The following is a 16,739-nucleotide window of genomic DNA, read 5'->3' as shown; positions in this document are numbered from 1 at the left end:
TTGTATGGAGAAAATATTTTTCTGTGACAAATTTATCAAAACAGAGACGCAAGTTTAAGTTTTTAATGGAATAAAATGGAAATTTCTAGCTTAGAAATACAAACAAAGGAAGATAAAGTAGAAAATAATATTAAATTGAAACTTTTTAAAATAATATATTTAATATAATAATAAAAATGTTTGATAAAAATACAAAAACTTTTACATTTTCATCAATATTTTATAAGATATATGTTATATATGTTGCAGAAACCAATAAAATGTGAATAAGTTATACAATTTTGATATTATTATTATTATTTAGTAGTAACTAAAATATTTTTTTTTTCGTTTTCTTTCAAATCTGAAGAAATACATATATTTTAATTTTCTATACATTAACATATATAATATATATTATTAATAAAAAAAACAATAAAATAAGAAAAAAAACTACAAAGCTAAAAAAGAAAGCATTTAACGTAATATACAACTAAAACAAGAATATATTAAATTGAAGTAAAATTTTATAAATTTTTTTTTCATTCAAATTTATAAGACGATAAAAACTTTTTATTACAAAGTTTTTCCTTATTTATTATTTAAAGAAACTTGTTACTCAATCGCTGTGGGGATTTTCTATACATACATACGTTCTAACTATCAAAGAACTTATCTTGTGTTAAATTTAAAGTTTTCTCTATATATAAAATATTTTTTTGAGAGAAACCAGCATTTTCTCGAATAAAGAAATTTCCCACATCGGAAAAACTTTAATATATTTTAATATTTATGTTTTAAATAAAATTTAAAATGACTTTTGGCTCATGTTTTAATAATACATAAATGATGGTAATAATTAAAACTTCCGAAAACTTTGTGTTATTTACTATTAAAATTTATAAATTCAAGCAAAAATGACAAAATTCAACAAACCACAAAAAAAAGTATTAAGCAAAAATTTTGAAAAAAGTTCCTGATTTTTTTTTACCTTATTTCTGGATCGCATTGAATGTGATCCCATCTAATTTTTATTATTCACCAATTTTTCACGATTTTTTTTTATTTTTTTTTATAGGCGACATATAGAAAAAAAAAAATAAAAAATAGGACGAAACATTAAAAAGTTGACATAATTTTGAAAAATAAAAATTTTAAAGGACAGAACATTGAACGAGACGAACATGAAATATTTATGAAAAAAAAATTATTTTTTTAACTTTTTATGTGAAAAAAAAAACATCGATGTAGTGCTTGAAAAATGTGATGTAAAATTTTAAATAAAAACATTTTTTTTAAAAAATTTAAATAAAATAAAAAAATAGCGAAAATTTGTTATTTAGCCCAAAAGTCCAACCAAAAAGTTACTAAAAAAATAGCAATAAATTAAAAAACAAGTAAAACTTGCACACTAGAAAACTCGCTGTTATAGACAAATAAAATAATAATAGCTGATCACCAAAAAATAATAAAATATTTTTTTTAAAAATAATTAATTAAGATAATAAAATAAAAATGATGCTTTGTCGTGTTTATGTGGATAAAAAAAGATAAAACTCAGACAAAAACAGCGGGCTGTTGCGTTACCTCAAGGTCCATCGAGCGTTGCATCGGAATGCCTTGTTGCTGGTTGGCGTAATGGAGCATCTCGTTGCCGAGCGTATGTCTTCGTGGATCTTCGCGGGATCTGGCTCGCCTTCTATCGTCAACAACTGAAAAAGGAAAAAACAAAACATTAATGAAAAAATATTCGGAATTCCCTCAAGTACACCGCAAAAGTATACAAGTATTTTCAGAGAATTTTAATAAATTACACACACACACAAAAAATATAACAAAACGTGACCAGGGAAATGTTCAAAAAATATAAAAGTAGGTCACAGCTAAATTTAACTCTCTTGTCCTTTTTCTTTTATCGTAGACGAAAAATATTGAATTGATGATTTTTTTATTTTATTTTTTTGCAGGAAATTGAATTTGAAATTTATTTTATGTGACGACCGAAATTTAGTGTTACACGGAAATAATGGTCAAGGCTTGAAGCAAAGAACAATAATTTTTCTTTTGTTTTAATGAGAGAAACGGAAATCAGACATGATTGCCTCAGGTTTTGAGCATTCATCTTTGGAATAGTGACCAAAAAATCTGACAATAGCTTTGAATTATCATCTCTTTCTTTATCGTTTAGTTTAAGCATATGAAAGGAAATATAAATCGGATTTAAATTTGAATTTAGAGAGCAATAAAAAAGTTTCTTTGTCTATATTTTTGAGGATTATTTTCATGAATGCTATATTGTTTTTTTGGTATGATATGATTTTTTTTAATATTTTACTTTTTTTAACATAAAATTCTACTTTTTTTAATTTTTAAAAAATTAAATTTGATCTAACAGCAAAATATTCAAAAAAAAAAAAAAAAAAAAATTAATAAATTGAAATGCTTAAAAATTATGAGTTCGAATAATTTTAAAATTTTAATTTATTTTTTAAAATTTTTATTTAAAAATATTTTTTAATTTATTAATTTTTTTTTTGTTTTTTTTTGTTAATTTAAGTTTTTTTTAAAATTATTTATCTATTAATTTATTTTTAAATTTGTCAATTTATTTAAATAAATATAAGGTAAATAAAAATTTTAAAATAGGAAATATACTTTCAATTTAATTTAAAAAAAATATTAAATTAATTAAACAAATTTTAAAAAATAATTATTAAATTAATTTAAATATTTAAAAAAAAATATTAAATATTTAAAATTCAATTAAAATTATTTTTTTTTATTTTTTAAACAAATTATATGTTTTACTATTGATTTTAAATAATTTAATAATTTTAAATTTATTTTTGAATGGTTATTATAGTTTTAATTTTTTTTTTTCAATTTTTCAAGGTAGGTATTATTTTTTTTTAATTTTAAATTTTTTTTTTTAATTTTTTATTTTTATTTAAAATAATTATTTTTTTTAAATATTTCAATAAAAAATATTAAATAATTAATAAAATTTAAAATTTTAAGAAAAATTCGTCGAAAATAAAGTCGAAAAATTCTCTATATAATATACTTCAATCGAGTCGAAGTTTGCCAATTCAAGCAAAATATATTATTTTATATTCTGGCTCGTTTCGAAAAAGTTTAGCTTTGATTGAAAATTTGTGGCCATAAAGTTTGTTATTTTTTTTCGAGTAATTTCCTCTCATTTCTTTTTCATTGTTTTTTTGCTGTTGTTCATCATCTTGACACACCACCAAACCGAATATTCCTCTTTATTTCCGTCTGTGCCACTAAATCACGTCACTAAATGTGCGCCGTTAAGTCAATGAGAGAAACGTTTCTTGATTACACTTAATTCGCTCCGTACGAGGCAGAAAAGGAATAAAAAGAAGTATATATCATCAAATCCTGTTCCTTTCTATTCTATTATGTATTTTTTTATTTTTAGCTGACAAGTAACTCTTGTTCCGTAGACAGAGAGACACGATGACGACGACGACCTATCTGTGCGGCAGTTATGTAACAATAAAGAAAAATGGGAATTAGATGAAGATTTATGGCACGAGATTAGTTACACATAAAAGGCAATGAGTTATTGTTTGTAACTGATTGCTACTCCCAGGGATTTTGTGTTATGAAGAGCAATTGACGAAAGTGTGTGCGGTTGTGTTTCCATGGCAGAGCGAAGGGATTATCATATTTTATAATTTTTTATTGACTCTGAAAAAACACAAGAAATTAATTTCTTCGTCGACTCTCCAATAAAACTTTTTCAAATGAAAATAAATTGTGATTAAGGAAGCGGCATGTAATTTAATGTTGGCAATTTTGCCGAAAACTTTGCCTCTTTGGGGTGAAGAAATGCGGTAACAAGCCCATAAATTTCCTCCGAACTTCTAAATAAATTTAGAATAAATTCATTTTAATTGCTTTTGTTCTTTTCAACATCTTGATTAACGAAATTTTATGAACTAATTTTTTTATTAGAACAAAAAAATTCACAAAAACAGCTTGTATCTCATTTTCACACCTCATGTTCCGCATGCAACATTTTTCGTGATAACGACATCAATTTCACAGCTATTAATGTATCAACAAAACAATAAAGAAGTGTTGAATTTGTTGGACTTGTTGAGCACTCGGATGCATGCACGAAAGTAAGTTACGAAAAAAAACTAACAACATATATCATGTTGCCACTATTTCAGTCGTACATGTATCAAGTACTAGGTCGTCATTATACGCAAACGAAAACCAAACATAAATGTCTAAAAATAACATTAATTAAAACAAACATAACAAAAAAATGTTGTTTCGTGTAACATAAATAATTTTTCATCGTTTGTGCGTACGAAAAAAAAAATTAAAGTTGGATTTTTTTTGTTTATGTATATTAATTTTATTTATAGTTTGTTAAGAATATTAAATCTCATTTTAATAAATTTGTAAATTCATAAATTAGGCTAATACGAAAAAAATAAATATTTTAGATAATATTTTTTTTCCTAAAATATTTTCAGATTATTAAAAAATTTAAAAAAAATTTAAAAAAAATTAATTTAAATTAAAATTTATTAAAAAAATTATAATTATTTTTTTTTATTATCTATTAATTTTTAAAGAATAATTTAAATTAATTTTTAATTTTAATTAAATTATAAAATAAAATAAAAATATATAAAAATAAAATTATTAAAAAATTAATATTTTTTTTTGTTTGAAAATATTTAAAAAATTTTTTGCTATAAATTTTTAAATAAAACTTAATCAACTTTTAATTATTATTTATTTTTTTAATTATTAATAAATTTATTTTTTAGAATTTTTCAATTATTTTTATTTTCTTTAATTTTTAATTATTTATTAAAAAAATTATTTCATAATTTCGAACTAATGTAAATATTTATTTTTTTTATTGAAAAATGTTATTTTATTAACCTTAAAAATTAATTCTGAAAATAAATATTTTCTTATATCAAAACTAATTAAATTAATAATTTTAGAATTATAGTTTAATATTTTTTATTTCAAAATATTTTATTTCATTTTTTAAACATTTGCCAAAAATTTTTTATTTATTTTATTTAAAAAAAAATTAAATCGATTGAAATTTAATTTCTTTTTAATTTTTTTTTATTTTTATTTATATTAAAAAATTATTTGACAATTAATTTTAATTTAATTTTTTTTTTCCTCATTGCATTAACCTTCACAACGATTCAAACGATTTTGATTAAAAAACATTCCGACACTTTAATGCCAGTTCAATGGTCATTTAATGCTCATTCATAAATTATGATATGCGCGGCGCGATGATTTGCGGCGTTCATCCACCCTTGATACCTAAAATACATTTTGATGGCCATTCGTGCGTGTGTCGAGCTGTCTAATAAATTTATTCTGCGGTAATTTAGATATGAAATTAAAAAAAATATATATTTGTTGTTTATAAATATCCAAATATCACATTTTAGCATAACCAGACGCATATATTTTAATTTTAGATGCATGTTCATATAATTAAACAGCAGCTTGCAAAATTTATATGTTACCGGGATAAATTTAATAAAACGAGATGGTCTGCAAAAATACACAAAATATAATAAATGGCAGCACATTTATTTTAGTTTAAACTATCTATTTAATATTATAAATTGACATCTGGTACCAGACGTCCCATTTTATTAATAAATAAACTTCTTCGCCGCAGAAATATTCGAAGGTCAGGAAGCAATTTGTTCTTTTGCGAAACAATAAGGCGGAAATTAACGTCTCAAAAATTCTCTCGATATCCAATTATTTCGAATGTATTTCCAATTTCACTTTATTTCCAGCTTACGAAGCGAAAATTTCACATAAGAGTTTATTGACTCTTCTCATTTCGCAACGTAGTTCATGAATATTAAAAGCCATTAAAGCTAAACACTGCCATTATTGCGAGAGATAAAGGGAAACGTGGGGGTTTTTGTTCAAATACGCAAACACAAATAATACAGTCATCCAAAAATACTCGTTCTGACGTCTTCGTCGGGTTTCGTCTCATTCATGCGAAATTCACAAACAAAGCAAAAAAATCGACGTATTATGAGAATTTCGTAATGTAAATGAAAATCTGGCTGACAAGAGATAAATACATATGACGAAAATAAGAAAAAAATCTGTCGTCGTTGTTTAATCGACCGCAGCATTGTGTCGCACAAAATCACAGAATTTAAAAAAAAATTGAAGGAAATTGTGCCAAAAACAACATTTGCTTTAATACTATCATCATCATTACCATAAATAGCGTAAGTTTAGAGTAAGTAGATGAGCTAATACTACTTGAGCAAAAGAAAAATTGAATTTAGATTTCGCATTAAGTCGAGGATGCACTCAGAGCACTTTTGGCAGAGACGTAAGTTGACTTCAAATAAATTCAAAATATTTTTTGAGAATTTTATTAAATGTAGAAAATTAAAAAAAAAACATAAAAAATTATTTTTCTCTAAAAATAATTAAAAAAGAAAATAAATTAAATTAAAATTATTTTTAAAAATTAATTTTATTTAATAAAATTTATAAAATGTTAAAAATTAAGTTATAAACTATTTTTAATAAAAATTAAAATTAAATTAAAATAAATTTATTTAATTCAAAAGAATAATAAAATTTTATTTTAATTTGATATTAAATTATTATTATTTTTTTTAAATTAAAAATTAAAATAAATAAATATTAATTAAAAAAAATAAAATAAAAAAAATATTCATTTAATTTTATTTTTAAATTATAAAAAAAAAATATTTTTTTGTATAAAAAATAGTTGAAAAAAAATTAAATTAAGAAAAATTAAATAATTTAATTTATTTTTTATTTATGTAAATTTTATTTTATAAAAATTATTTATTTATTTAAATATAAAAAAATAAATAAATTATTTAATATAAGGAATTAATTTAATTATTATTTTATTATAAAATTTAATATTAAAATTATTTTTTTTAAATTAATTTTTATGATTTAAAAAAAAATTTTGTTTACTTCATCCCTGTATCAAATTTAACAAAAAAAGACAGAAACGAGAAAGAGGAAGTACTTGAAACTAAGCTCAAAATAAAATAAAAGAGATAACATTATTTCATACTTAACCTATCCCCATTTCGTCTCCCTTGAGTATCTATGCCAGAGATTTTGCATTTATATGACACAATTTTTGACTATGTTTCATTTTAATTCTTTTTTCCTCTGAATATTTCATAAAATTTTCACAAAATTAAATAAATAAAACAAAAGCACATAAAGTATCATAATAATATTTAGGAAGACGAAGCATAATGCTTGCTTATCTAATTTCGGAACAACAAACTTTTTGGCAATAAACTTTTTTTTTCTCCTATTATTATTATTAATATTATTGACACACATGCAGGACTGTCTTGGATGCCGGCATGGCATGGCAAACAACACAAAAGCAAATAATGTTGACCCAAATGCGCAAAAACATAATAATATACGGAGAGATGACCACTTTGTGTGATTCGAAATTATCATTATTATTATTATTATGGGGAATCGGGTTTCATTGTTTCACGAGAGAAGGCACAAAACGGAGGAGGAAAACTAAGCAATTGTGACATTTGATAAGATTTAAAATGATTTAAGAGATAGTTAATTCGGGTATGTGTTCCGTTTTACCGCAAAATTGACCATTTTGCTTTTAAATGATGTGTATATAATCCCTTTTATCTCGTCATTCGGTGCACATGGAATTTCCCGCAATTGAGGCAAAAATGGATGTCAGCCGAAACACAAATCCATAAATTTATGACAAAACCATCACTTCACTCTATCACGTAATTTGAATGAATAATTGAATGATATTAATGTGAATTTGATGCACACACTATTAATATTGATTGGTATTTAAGTGATGCAATTATGGTGCATGTGACACTACTACAGACAGATTTTCGCAAGTGAATGACTTTAAATTTAATTTTTGGATAGTTTTTAATCAAGTTTTTAATTTTTTTGATGGTTTTTATCAAGTTTTTAACTTTTTTAGAGTGCTTTTGCATGAAAAAAATTTTTTTTTAATTTTTGAAAGTCCTTAATTTATTTTTTTTATTAATTTGTTTCACTTTTGAGTGATTTTTTATAAAAAAAAAATAATTTTTATTTTAATGTAATTTTTTTTAACTTTTTTTTTAAACACTTGAAACACAATAAATTAAAAAATAATTTATTTATTTTTTTTTATTTCTTATTTTTTATTAAATTAGTAGATTTTCTGACCTATAAGTGATTTTATTTTTGTGAACATATTATGACAAAACTTTATTATTAATTTTAAAGTAATAATTAATTAATAAAATTATTGATTATTAATTTTTATAACTATTTCTTAAGTTTTTTTTTAAATTCCTTACTTTAATTTTTTTCTCGATTTTTTTTACCGAATTTTATAGAATTTTTTATTCTTTAAAATTACTTTTGTTATTTTTATTAATTTTTATTTTTTTTTTATTTTATTTTTTTTTTATTAATTTTTTCACTCACTTAAAAAAAATATTTTTATTGATTTTTTTAAATTTTCTTAATTATTATTATTGAGAAATTATTATTTTTTATTCATTAAATTTTCACTGATTTTTTAAAATTAAATTTTTCTTTAAATTTCACACACGGCGTTATTTCCTATTTTTATAAAAAAAAATCACACTTCCGATTCATTGACGTCTCGCCGCCACAAGTTGCATAACCACCGCCGTCGTAGACAAAACTAACGCGAATTTTCATCTGAAACTAATAATAATAATAAACATCGTGCCGCCACTCATTCGACGTTCACACAGAGCAGACATGAAAAGGAAAATACGAAAAAAAAGGTTAATGTCTGGTTAGAGCATATTAAAAACATGCTGTTTTAATGATCTTTTCTCTCTCATGTTGGTCGCCATCTGCTCAGCATTATCATTAACGAAGAGCAGTATTTCTCACATTTTTTTTGTCAAGAGTCATTTAATTAGGAGATTCTCTCTTAATTAAGTTCATATTTTTTCTTTTTTTTTTTGAAAAATTATTTAGAAACTTCTCACGTTGAAAAAAAAAATAGAAAATAAACAACAACAAACTTTTTTTTATCTAGATAATCGTGCTACTGATAAGCAAGAAGCACGAAGAGAAGAAAAAATCGTAAAGAGAGACATTTATTTTATTTATCACATTTTCAGCATCTTCCAGTCGTATGCCTTGAGTTTTAATTTCCTCTTTCTCGCATTATCTGTTAGAATAAAATAAAAAAAACAACGCTTTTCAACAAAGAAAACGAATTTATTTACTTCGCTGGCAGAATGAAGCGCAATTCGGAGATTAAAAATAAAATTTTGTGAGAATGAAAAGAGAAAATTTTCAGAAAGAGAAAAGAAAATCTTTCAATAAATTTCATTTTGAGGCAATTTTGAAGAGTTCTAGACGAAGACAGGAGATTATCTTCCAGAAATTAATTTAAATTTTAATTACACGGAGCATCATTTAGCGTGAAAATTTTATAATTATCATCATTTTGATTCGAGTCAAGTCTTAAACCTTGATGGAGGTGCCTGGTTATTGTCGTTGCGTCAAGTAAAATTAATTAGTGAAAAAATTGAAGATAAACAGAAAGTTTTAAATTAAAAAACACTTATCTCTTTCTGTTCGGCAAATCACTTTCATTGATTTTTCGACTTTTTTTTTGTTTATTTATTCATCGCACAGTTCGAACCGAATCAAAAAAGTAATATGGATTGGTTTTCATCCTTTTAGAGAGTGTTTTGAAATTTAATTAAAAGTTTTCTCTCGAAATATTTCAAGTTTTCCCAAAAAAATAAAAGAAAAAAAATACAGACAGAATATTTAAGTTCATTAGGCATAGCATTGCGTTTATTTATTGGCTTGACGTTCGAAATGCCAAAGAAAAAGTTCATCTTTGCAAACTTTTGTTCGATCAAAAAGTTCGTTTGGCCCAAATTTTGACTGAGGAATGTTGTTTAACACTTTAATGTCCTAGTTTATGATAAACTTTGCCATATTTCATGTTGTTTGGGGATAAGTTTCATGACATTATTGAGAGACATGCATGAAAAATTGACATTTTCCGTAAAGTTATTAATTTTGCATATTAAGTGAATTCAGTAAAAGTTTGAAAGTGATGAGAAAATATTTCTTTGTGACAAGAATTTTACTTCAATATCGGAAAATGGTCGGAAATTCATCAAAAATGCTCCTCTTTTGTCTCACAAAATTGATTTTCAAGTCAAACGAAACTTTGGATATCGCTTTTTCTGCATCACTGAATCAAATAAATTTTCTATTTCTTGCAAAAAAAAACTTGTCCAAAAACTTTATCTTTAAATTTCTTCCTTTCGGCAGCAATCAAAAAAGTATTATTCGAAAAAAAATATTTTTTTATATTTTTTTTTCTATTTGGGGCATTTTTTTAACGAGCATCATTAGTGTTCATGTCGAAAAATCCGAAAGGTACAAAATTGATTGACGGAACATCTTTTCAGGATCATTACACGAACATGGAGCTTCATAAATTTTTTTTACATTTTTTTTTTTAAGAAAACACGTCTTATTTTACGTGCGCTTGCAGCAAAAAAAAGTGCATGTGCCGCAAATAAATATTGCAGGAAGCCACATGTATGAAGAAAAATAGTTTTCTTGAAAAGCAATATTTTCCACGAGAATTTAATATCTTTTACGTCTTGGCATGCAAGTGACTTATCCAATGAATAAAAGATGCACTAAATTTTCAAACTTGAAGAAAAAAATCCATTAAATAAATATTTATTCACCTTAAGGCGGATTTTATTGATTCACTTCACTTCACAGTTCGAGATCACTTTTATTTTTTTTATTTTTTTAATAAATTTTAATTTTAAATAATGAGCGACGAACTACTTGTCAAAGTGACAGAAAATGAGCAACTAACAAAAAAAAATTGTATTTCCCTAGGCGCAACTGTCTCAAAGTTATTATACACATAATTTTTCCATATTATTTATTTCCACTCCTTTTTTTTCGTCGTACAGTCACATTTACTGCTCAGCTATCTCCTTACGTGTTTCTGTATAAATGGATGCATAATAGGGCGCTCTTTACAGTCAGGCGCATTTTATTTACATTTTGCATCATATTTCAATTCCGAATAATAATATAGGGAAGAAATATTTTTTTTTGCATGAACAAGAATTTTGAATTAGCGTCTTCTTACTTGATGGGAAATTTTTCGACATGACAATGCAAGTCGAACTTTCAAAATAATAACTTTTCCAGACAGATGAGACATTGTACTTCATGTCTTGTTTATGTACGGAGCGTGAGTTGAAACAAAAAATACTCGAGTGAACATAAATTTCATAGACACAAAATGCTTTTTTTTGCTGTAGCTGCTTGTGTTGCAAGAAGACACTTGTAAACTGGAGACATATATTCAGTATCATGTTTCATCCACCCCGAGTCGTTTTTTTTGTTTTTGTTGCGTTATTATTTAAAATGTTTTGAAGGAGGACATGGTTTGTGGTGTAAATTTGTTGAGAAGGAAATTACTGAAAAGGGATTTTTTTAAAGCGCATTTTTTTATTTTTTTTTATCTCAAGTTAATTTTTTAAATAAGAAAAAAATATTTTAAATAAAAAAAAATAAATAAATAAACAAATAAAAAAAAATAAATAAAAAAATAACCTTAAATTTTTAATTTATTTAAATTAAATTTATTAAATAAATATTTTATTTTGTTTATGATTTTTAGATTATTTTAAATTTTTGTATGAAATTATGTAAAAAAAATTTTATTTAAAGAATAAATAAACTAAAAATTGGCTAAAAATTCAAATTTAATTTTTTTTTTCATTTATTTTATAGAAACTTTCTCCTCTTTAACTAAAAATAAAATAATACTAAAAAATTTTTTTTAAATTTTAACAAGAAAAATCTTTCTGATTTAATAAAATAAATATAAATAAATTATTGAAATAAATATAGAAATAATTTTTTTTAATCAAAAAAATTTAAAATATTTTTTTAAAATAAATAATTAATTATTCATAATAATTGCATTGCAGAAAAAAAATTTTAAAAAATTTATAAATTTCTTGATAAAAATTTTCAAAAAATATTTAATTTTATATTTAAAAAAAAAATTATTTTTGAATTAACTCAAAATACTTTTATTCATAATTTTACTTTAAAATCGACTTTCATCATGAAAATTTCTCATAAAATCCCCAAAAAAAGTTTGGAACTGCCGGGTATTGATCCCGGTACCTCTCACATGCTAAGCGAGCGCGCTACCAATTGCGCCACAATCCCTCGATAGTAACGGGTTGATCCTTCAAAATGTTTATTTGCAAAAACTGGGCCATTCAATGGTCAAAATTTCATTTTAATTTACATTAAAATGCAAACCAAATCACAAAAATATTAAAAACCCCTCATGGTTTGCTTACAAAGTGACCAACAAACTGAATATTTTTGCATTTTTAAGTCAATTTACTGTAAAATATTTTAGCGCCGTTGGCATTAAATTCAAATTTCGCTTATCTCTCTTGTTTTGTTCCTATTTTTAAATATTTTATTTTGGTTTAATGTATTTTTGATTTCATACCTGATCAGATGTATGTTGCACGTGTACCATACAGAAACTATCTTTTGTGTAACGGAATTTTATGTACGGCTTTAAGCACTCCGTAGATGTATGGGATTGTGGCGCAATTGGTAGCGCGCTCGCTTAGCATGTGAGAGGTACCGGGATCAATACCCGGCAGTTCCAAGATGAAAATTTTTTTTCATTATTTTTTTATCAAAATTAATTAAAATTATTCATTAAAATCAAATTTTTAATGAAAAATAAATAAATTTGTGTCAAAAAATAATCTTATGAGATAAAATTTTTCTTATAAGATTAATTTTTGAATTAAATTTATTATTTTAAAAATTTTAAAATTTATTTTTAAAATATTTTAAATGAAAAATTATCAAAAAAATAATTAAAACATAAATTTTCAATAAAAAAAAATAAAATAAAATAAAAAAATCACTTTGGAACTGCCGGGTATTGATCCCGGTACCTCTCACATGCTAAGCGAGCGCGCTACCAATTGCGCCACAATCCCATATACGTGTAGCGAGGCAAAAATGCTTTGTAAACTATTTCACGTTAATTTTTTTTATTTTTCAAAAAAGCCCCTTTATAAAAATATTTCACTTCCCTCTCACGTAACATTGACTCTTGTAACATAATCCGTTAGTTCATAAATTCTCCCGTTTCTTGTGACAAGAAAAAAATATTGCATGGCATGCACAGAAAATAAATAATAAAAAAAATTGTCACTACATTATTCACTCGCTGGAATTTTCTGGATGGCTTTGCTTGCACTCCAGACATAAAAAGGCAAAAAGGAGTAAAAAAACACGTGTAGAAAATTTGTCAAAGTGTTATTGAGGGGCGGCGCGCAAATAAAGACGGAAAAAACCGCAGACAACGTCCTCGTTTTGTCGTTCGTTTCTCGTAATAAATGAGACGATGGTGAGTGAAGAAAACAAAGTAGAAAGAATAATAAAGAGGAAACGCACACGAAGAGGACACTTGAAAAAATCCACGACGCTTTTACGTTGATTGGAATGCCATGTTGCCGTGGCAATTGAAGAAACTTTTTAATAATTTTTGCGGGAAAAAGGGACTATTTGCTCACTACTTTTCCGTGAAAATCCCGAGAAAATAAATAAATTTTAATGTAAATGTTTGTGAAACGCTCCAAATTCAAATATCACGGAGATCAAAATGATGTTTGCTCGCACAAACTGCTTGAAAAACAGCACGTAAAAAATGACCGAGACTTATTTCACGGAAAAGTAGCAAGCAGCAGGTGTAAGGTTATGATTTACGATGGTTTTTACACGTTTTGAGCTTTAATTTGAAAAAAAGACAAGAAAAAAGGGTCGAAATGCCAAATTGGAAAATTTTTTGATTAAAAGTAAATTAATTAAGTCTTAAGTTTAAACTTAAGTCGACTTAAGTCGTCGAAAAAAAAATATTTTATAACTTAAAAAGCTTAAGTTAATTAGTTTTTGTATTTTTTGACTTTATTTTAAATATAAATTTAGAAAAAAAAAATTATTATTATTTTTTTTTCAAAACTTAAGACTTAAGACAAACTTAAGTTATTTTTACTAAAACTTAAGTCAGTAAAATTAAATTAATGCTTGAAAATAAATTCAAAATTGTTGAGTTTTGGTTTAAAGTCGAAAGTAAAAGCTTATTAAGTTACTTAGCACATTCTTAAGTTGAATTATTAAGTCAACTTAAAGCTCTAATTTTTTCGTAATTTTTTAAAATATTGTTCTGTAAGTCAAAAATTTTCACATTTTTAAGCATAAAAAATTGAAACTTAATATTACTTAATGGGTTTAAGTATAAAATTTTACTTAGCTATTTTCTAATTTTTTGCTTAAGTCGTAAAAACGTAAAACTTAACGAACTTAAGTCAAATATCGAATTTCAAAAAATTGATTTTTTTTAATATTTATCGTATTTTAATGACTTAAGCCTCGACTTAAGACTTAACGTTCAAAAAATAATTTTTTTTAAATCAAGTAAAATTCCAATTTTTTTTTCAAACCTTAATTTTAAAAAAAATATTGATCATAAACTTACCTTGTTCATTTTGTTGATTTCTATTGGATTTGTCGTTCTGCCAATCTTCTTCTAGAACGAAATTAAAGAAAAAACGAAAAAAAATCTGATCAGTAAGGAACTTTTGTGTCATAAAATTTAAAAATTTGGTCGATTTTTGTTCACACCGACTAAAAACACACAAAAAACCACATTAATATCTCGGACGAATAAACAGCTATTTAATTTGCATGGCACTTCTGATGATGGTTATGATGATGATGATGACGATAAAAGGAACCTCATAATATAATAAAGCTCAACCGCACAAAATAATGAAAACATTTATCATCTGAAAGTGTTTGTGTCGGTTACTCGGCGCAGTTCACGTTCAATTAGAGACTGAACATTAAAAATAAAATTTCTAAAAATAAATTCGTTTTGATGCTCAAGGATATTTTTATGTTTGCGTCTTCTAGACACGCTTTGTGTGGGTCGAAACAAAAAAAGAAAAGGAAAAATGTCTGGAAAAAAAAATTGGACGTGATAAATGTCGACACACTCCATGCAGAGACAGATATTCGCTCCAAATCGCATCAAATATTACAGCAATAAATTGTAACCAAGCGAAATAAATAAATAAACCTCTTTCGTTGCTATTCCTTTCTTTCTTTGTTTGAAGAACAATAGAAAAAAACTTAGAACGAGAAATATATTTTTTTATTTGAAATAAATACAAAAAAAAAGTATTTTATTTCTTAAAAAAAAAAAAATATTTTGAATTCAATATAGGAACGTTACTTTTGCTTCTTTTAACAGGAAAAATATTTACATTTGAATATTTTACAGAAATGACATAAAAAGACTTCTTTCTGAGTAATTTATGCGAAGTAATATGAAATTTTTATCATAAACCAGGCGTTTCCTTATACATAAAAAATTCCCATAATTCATCCTTCTTGTAGAAAAAAAAAATATTACAAAAAATCAATAAAGCGAAAAAATGTTTGACTTGAAAAAAAAATCAGGAAAAAAAGGAGTAAATTGACGTAATTTTTTATTTTCTTCTTCTTTAAAGAATTTTTTTTTCATTAAAATCTCGAAACGCGATAAAACTCACCATGTTACGACCCAATTTTGCGCAACATTTTTTTTTGTGTATGAACCTTATCGTTAATATTAATATTCTCGTGTTTCCGTGAAAAATAAACATAAATAATAATTCTTTTTACAGCACGACGAGCCATGTGCCAGTGAAATGAAATAAGATGAGATGTTTTTCATTGGTTTTTAATGGTAGACACAATGATATCTCTTTTTTTGCTTTTTTTGTCTATCAGACTTGTTTATTTTAACAACTCGGTGAGAAAATGGTAAAGAAAGCGAGATTTTTACTCGAGTAACACACAAAAAAAAAGTAAGAAAGCAAATAATTTAATAATTTATTGTACATAATGTTACACGGAGCTTATGGTACGCTTTTCTTTTCGTCGTGTCTTGTCTTGTTTTTTATTATCTACCTGCCAAGAGAGAATAAATGCCAAGTTACATCAGATAAAATTTAATATTCATCTCGTAAAAGGAGGTTTTAGCGTTGATTAAAGAGACACGGATGCTTTTTCGGTTAACGAGCGGTAAAATGGAGCAAATTACTCTATTTTGACAAATAGTGGATGGCGGGATAAATTTGATGTGATTAATTTGTGTTTCGAAAAATAAGGAAAAATGTTGATGGAAATTAAAGAAAAATATTTTTCATATAAAAATTCGTAAAAAAATAATTTTTTTATAAAAATAATATTTTTAAAATTAATAGTTAATTTATTTTTAAATATTATTAAAATAAATAAATTAATTAATTAATTAATAAAATAATTATAAAATTTTTTCAAATACTTCCAATAATAATTTTTTATTTTTTTATTTTTAATAATTAAAATAAAACTTTTTTAAATAAATTAATAAAATTTGAAATAAATAAATGTTATTTAATAAATAATTAATAAATTTAATTAATTAATAATATTTTTATTCATTTTAATTATTTTTTTTATTAAATTTTTATTTAAAAAAAAAATTATTAATATAAATTTTTTTTTTGTATAATTTTAATTTATTTTTTTGATTTCTT

The 16,739-nt window shown here is 24.1% G+C and overlaps 1 protein-coding gene and 3 non-coding genes across 19 annotated transcripts in view; 1 reads left to right on the top strand and 3 right to left on the bottom strand.

Moving 5' to 3' along the window:
* Positions 1-16,739, bottom strand: part of LOC134827553 (uncharacterized) — a 120,852-nt gene that overhangs the window by 44,309 nt on the left and 59,804 nt on the right. For 11 of the 16 annotated variants that reach the window (XR_010161797.1, XM_063840248.1, XM_063840250.1 and 8 more), the window contains exons 5-7: positions 14,651-14,701; positions 1,567-1,691; positions 971-1,003 (exon numbers count right to left, since the gene is read on the bottom strand). Coding sequence is in view for 15 of the 16 variants with exons in the window: in XM_063840248.1 (XP_063696318.1) it covers positions 971-1,003; positions 1,567-1,691; positions 14,651-14,701 (209 nt within the window). In the remaining variant the exon portion in view is untranslated. The remainder of the gene's footprint in view (positions 1-970; positions 1,004-1,566; positions 1,692-14,650; positions 14,702-16,739) is intronic. The other 5 variants (XM_063840252.1, XM_063840258.1, XM_063840262.1 and 2 more) reach the window with 2 other exon arrangements.
* Positions 12,234-12,306, bottom strand: Trnaa-agc (transfer RNA alanine (anticodon AGC)). The gene has a single exon. It is a non-coding gene; the product is annotated as a tRNA-Ala (tRNA).
* Trnaa-agc (transfer RNA alanine (anticodon AGC)) lies at positions 12,694-12,766 on the top strand. Its single transcript has one exon. It is a non-coding gene; the product is annotated as a tRNA-Ala (tRNA).
* Trnaa-agc (transfer RNA alanine (anticodon AGC)) lies at positions 13,037-13,109 on the bottom strand. Its single transcript has one exon. It is a non-coding gene; the product is annotated as a tRNA-Ala (tRNA).

Source organism: Culicoides brevitarsis, chromosome 1 (assembly GCF_036172545.1).
Source record: "Culicoides brevitarsis isolate CSIRO-B50_1 chromosome 1, AGI_CSIRO_Cbre_v1, whole genome shotgun sequence".
Classification (NCBI taxonomy): Eukaryota; Metazoa; Arthropoda; class Insecta; order Diptera; family Ceratopogonidae; genus Culicoides; species Culicoides brevitarsis.
The sequence above is the reverse complement of the archived record's forward strand: the minus strand, read 5'-3'. Positions and strand labels throughout refer to the sequence as shown.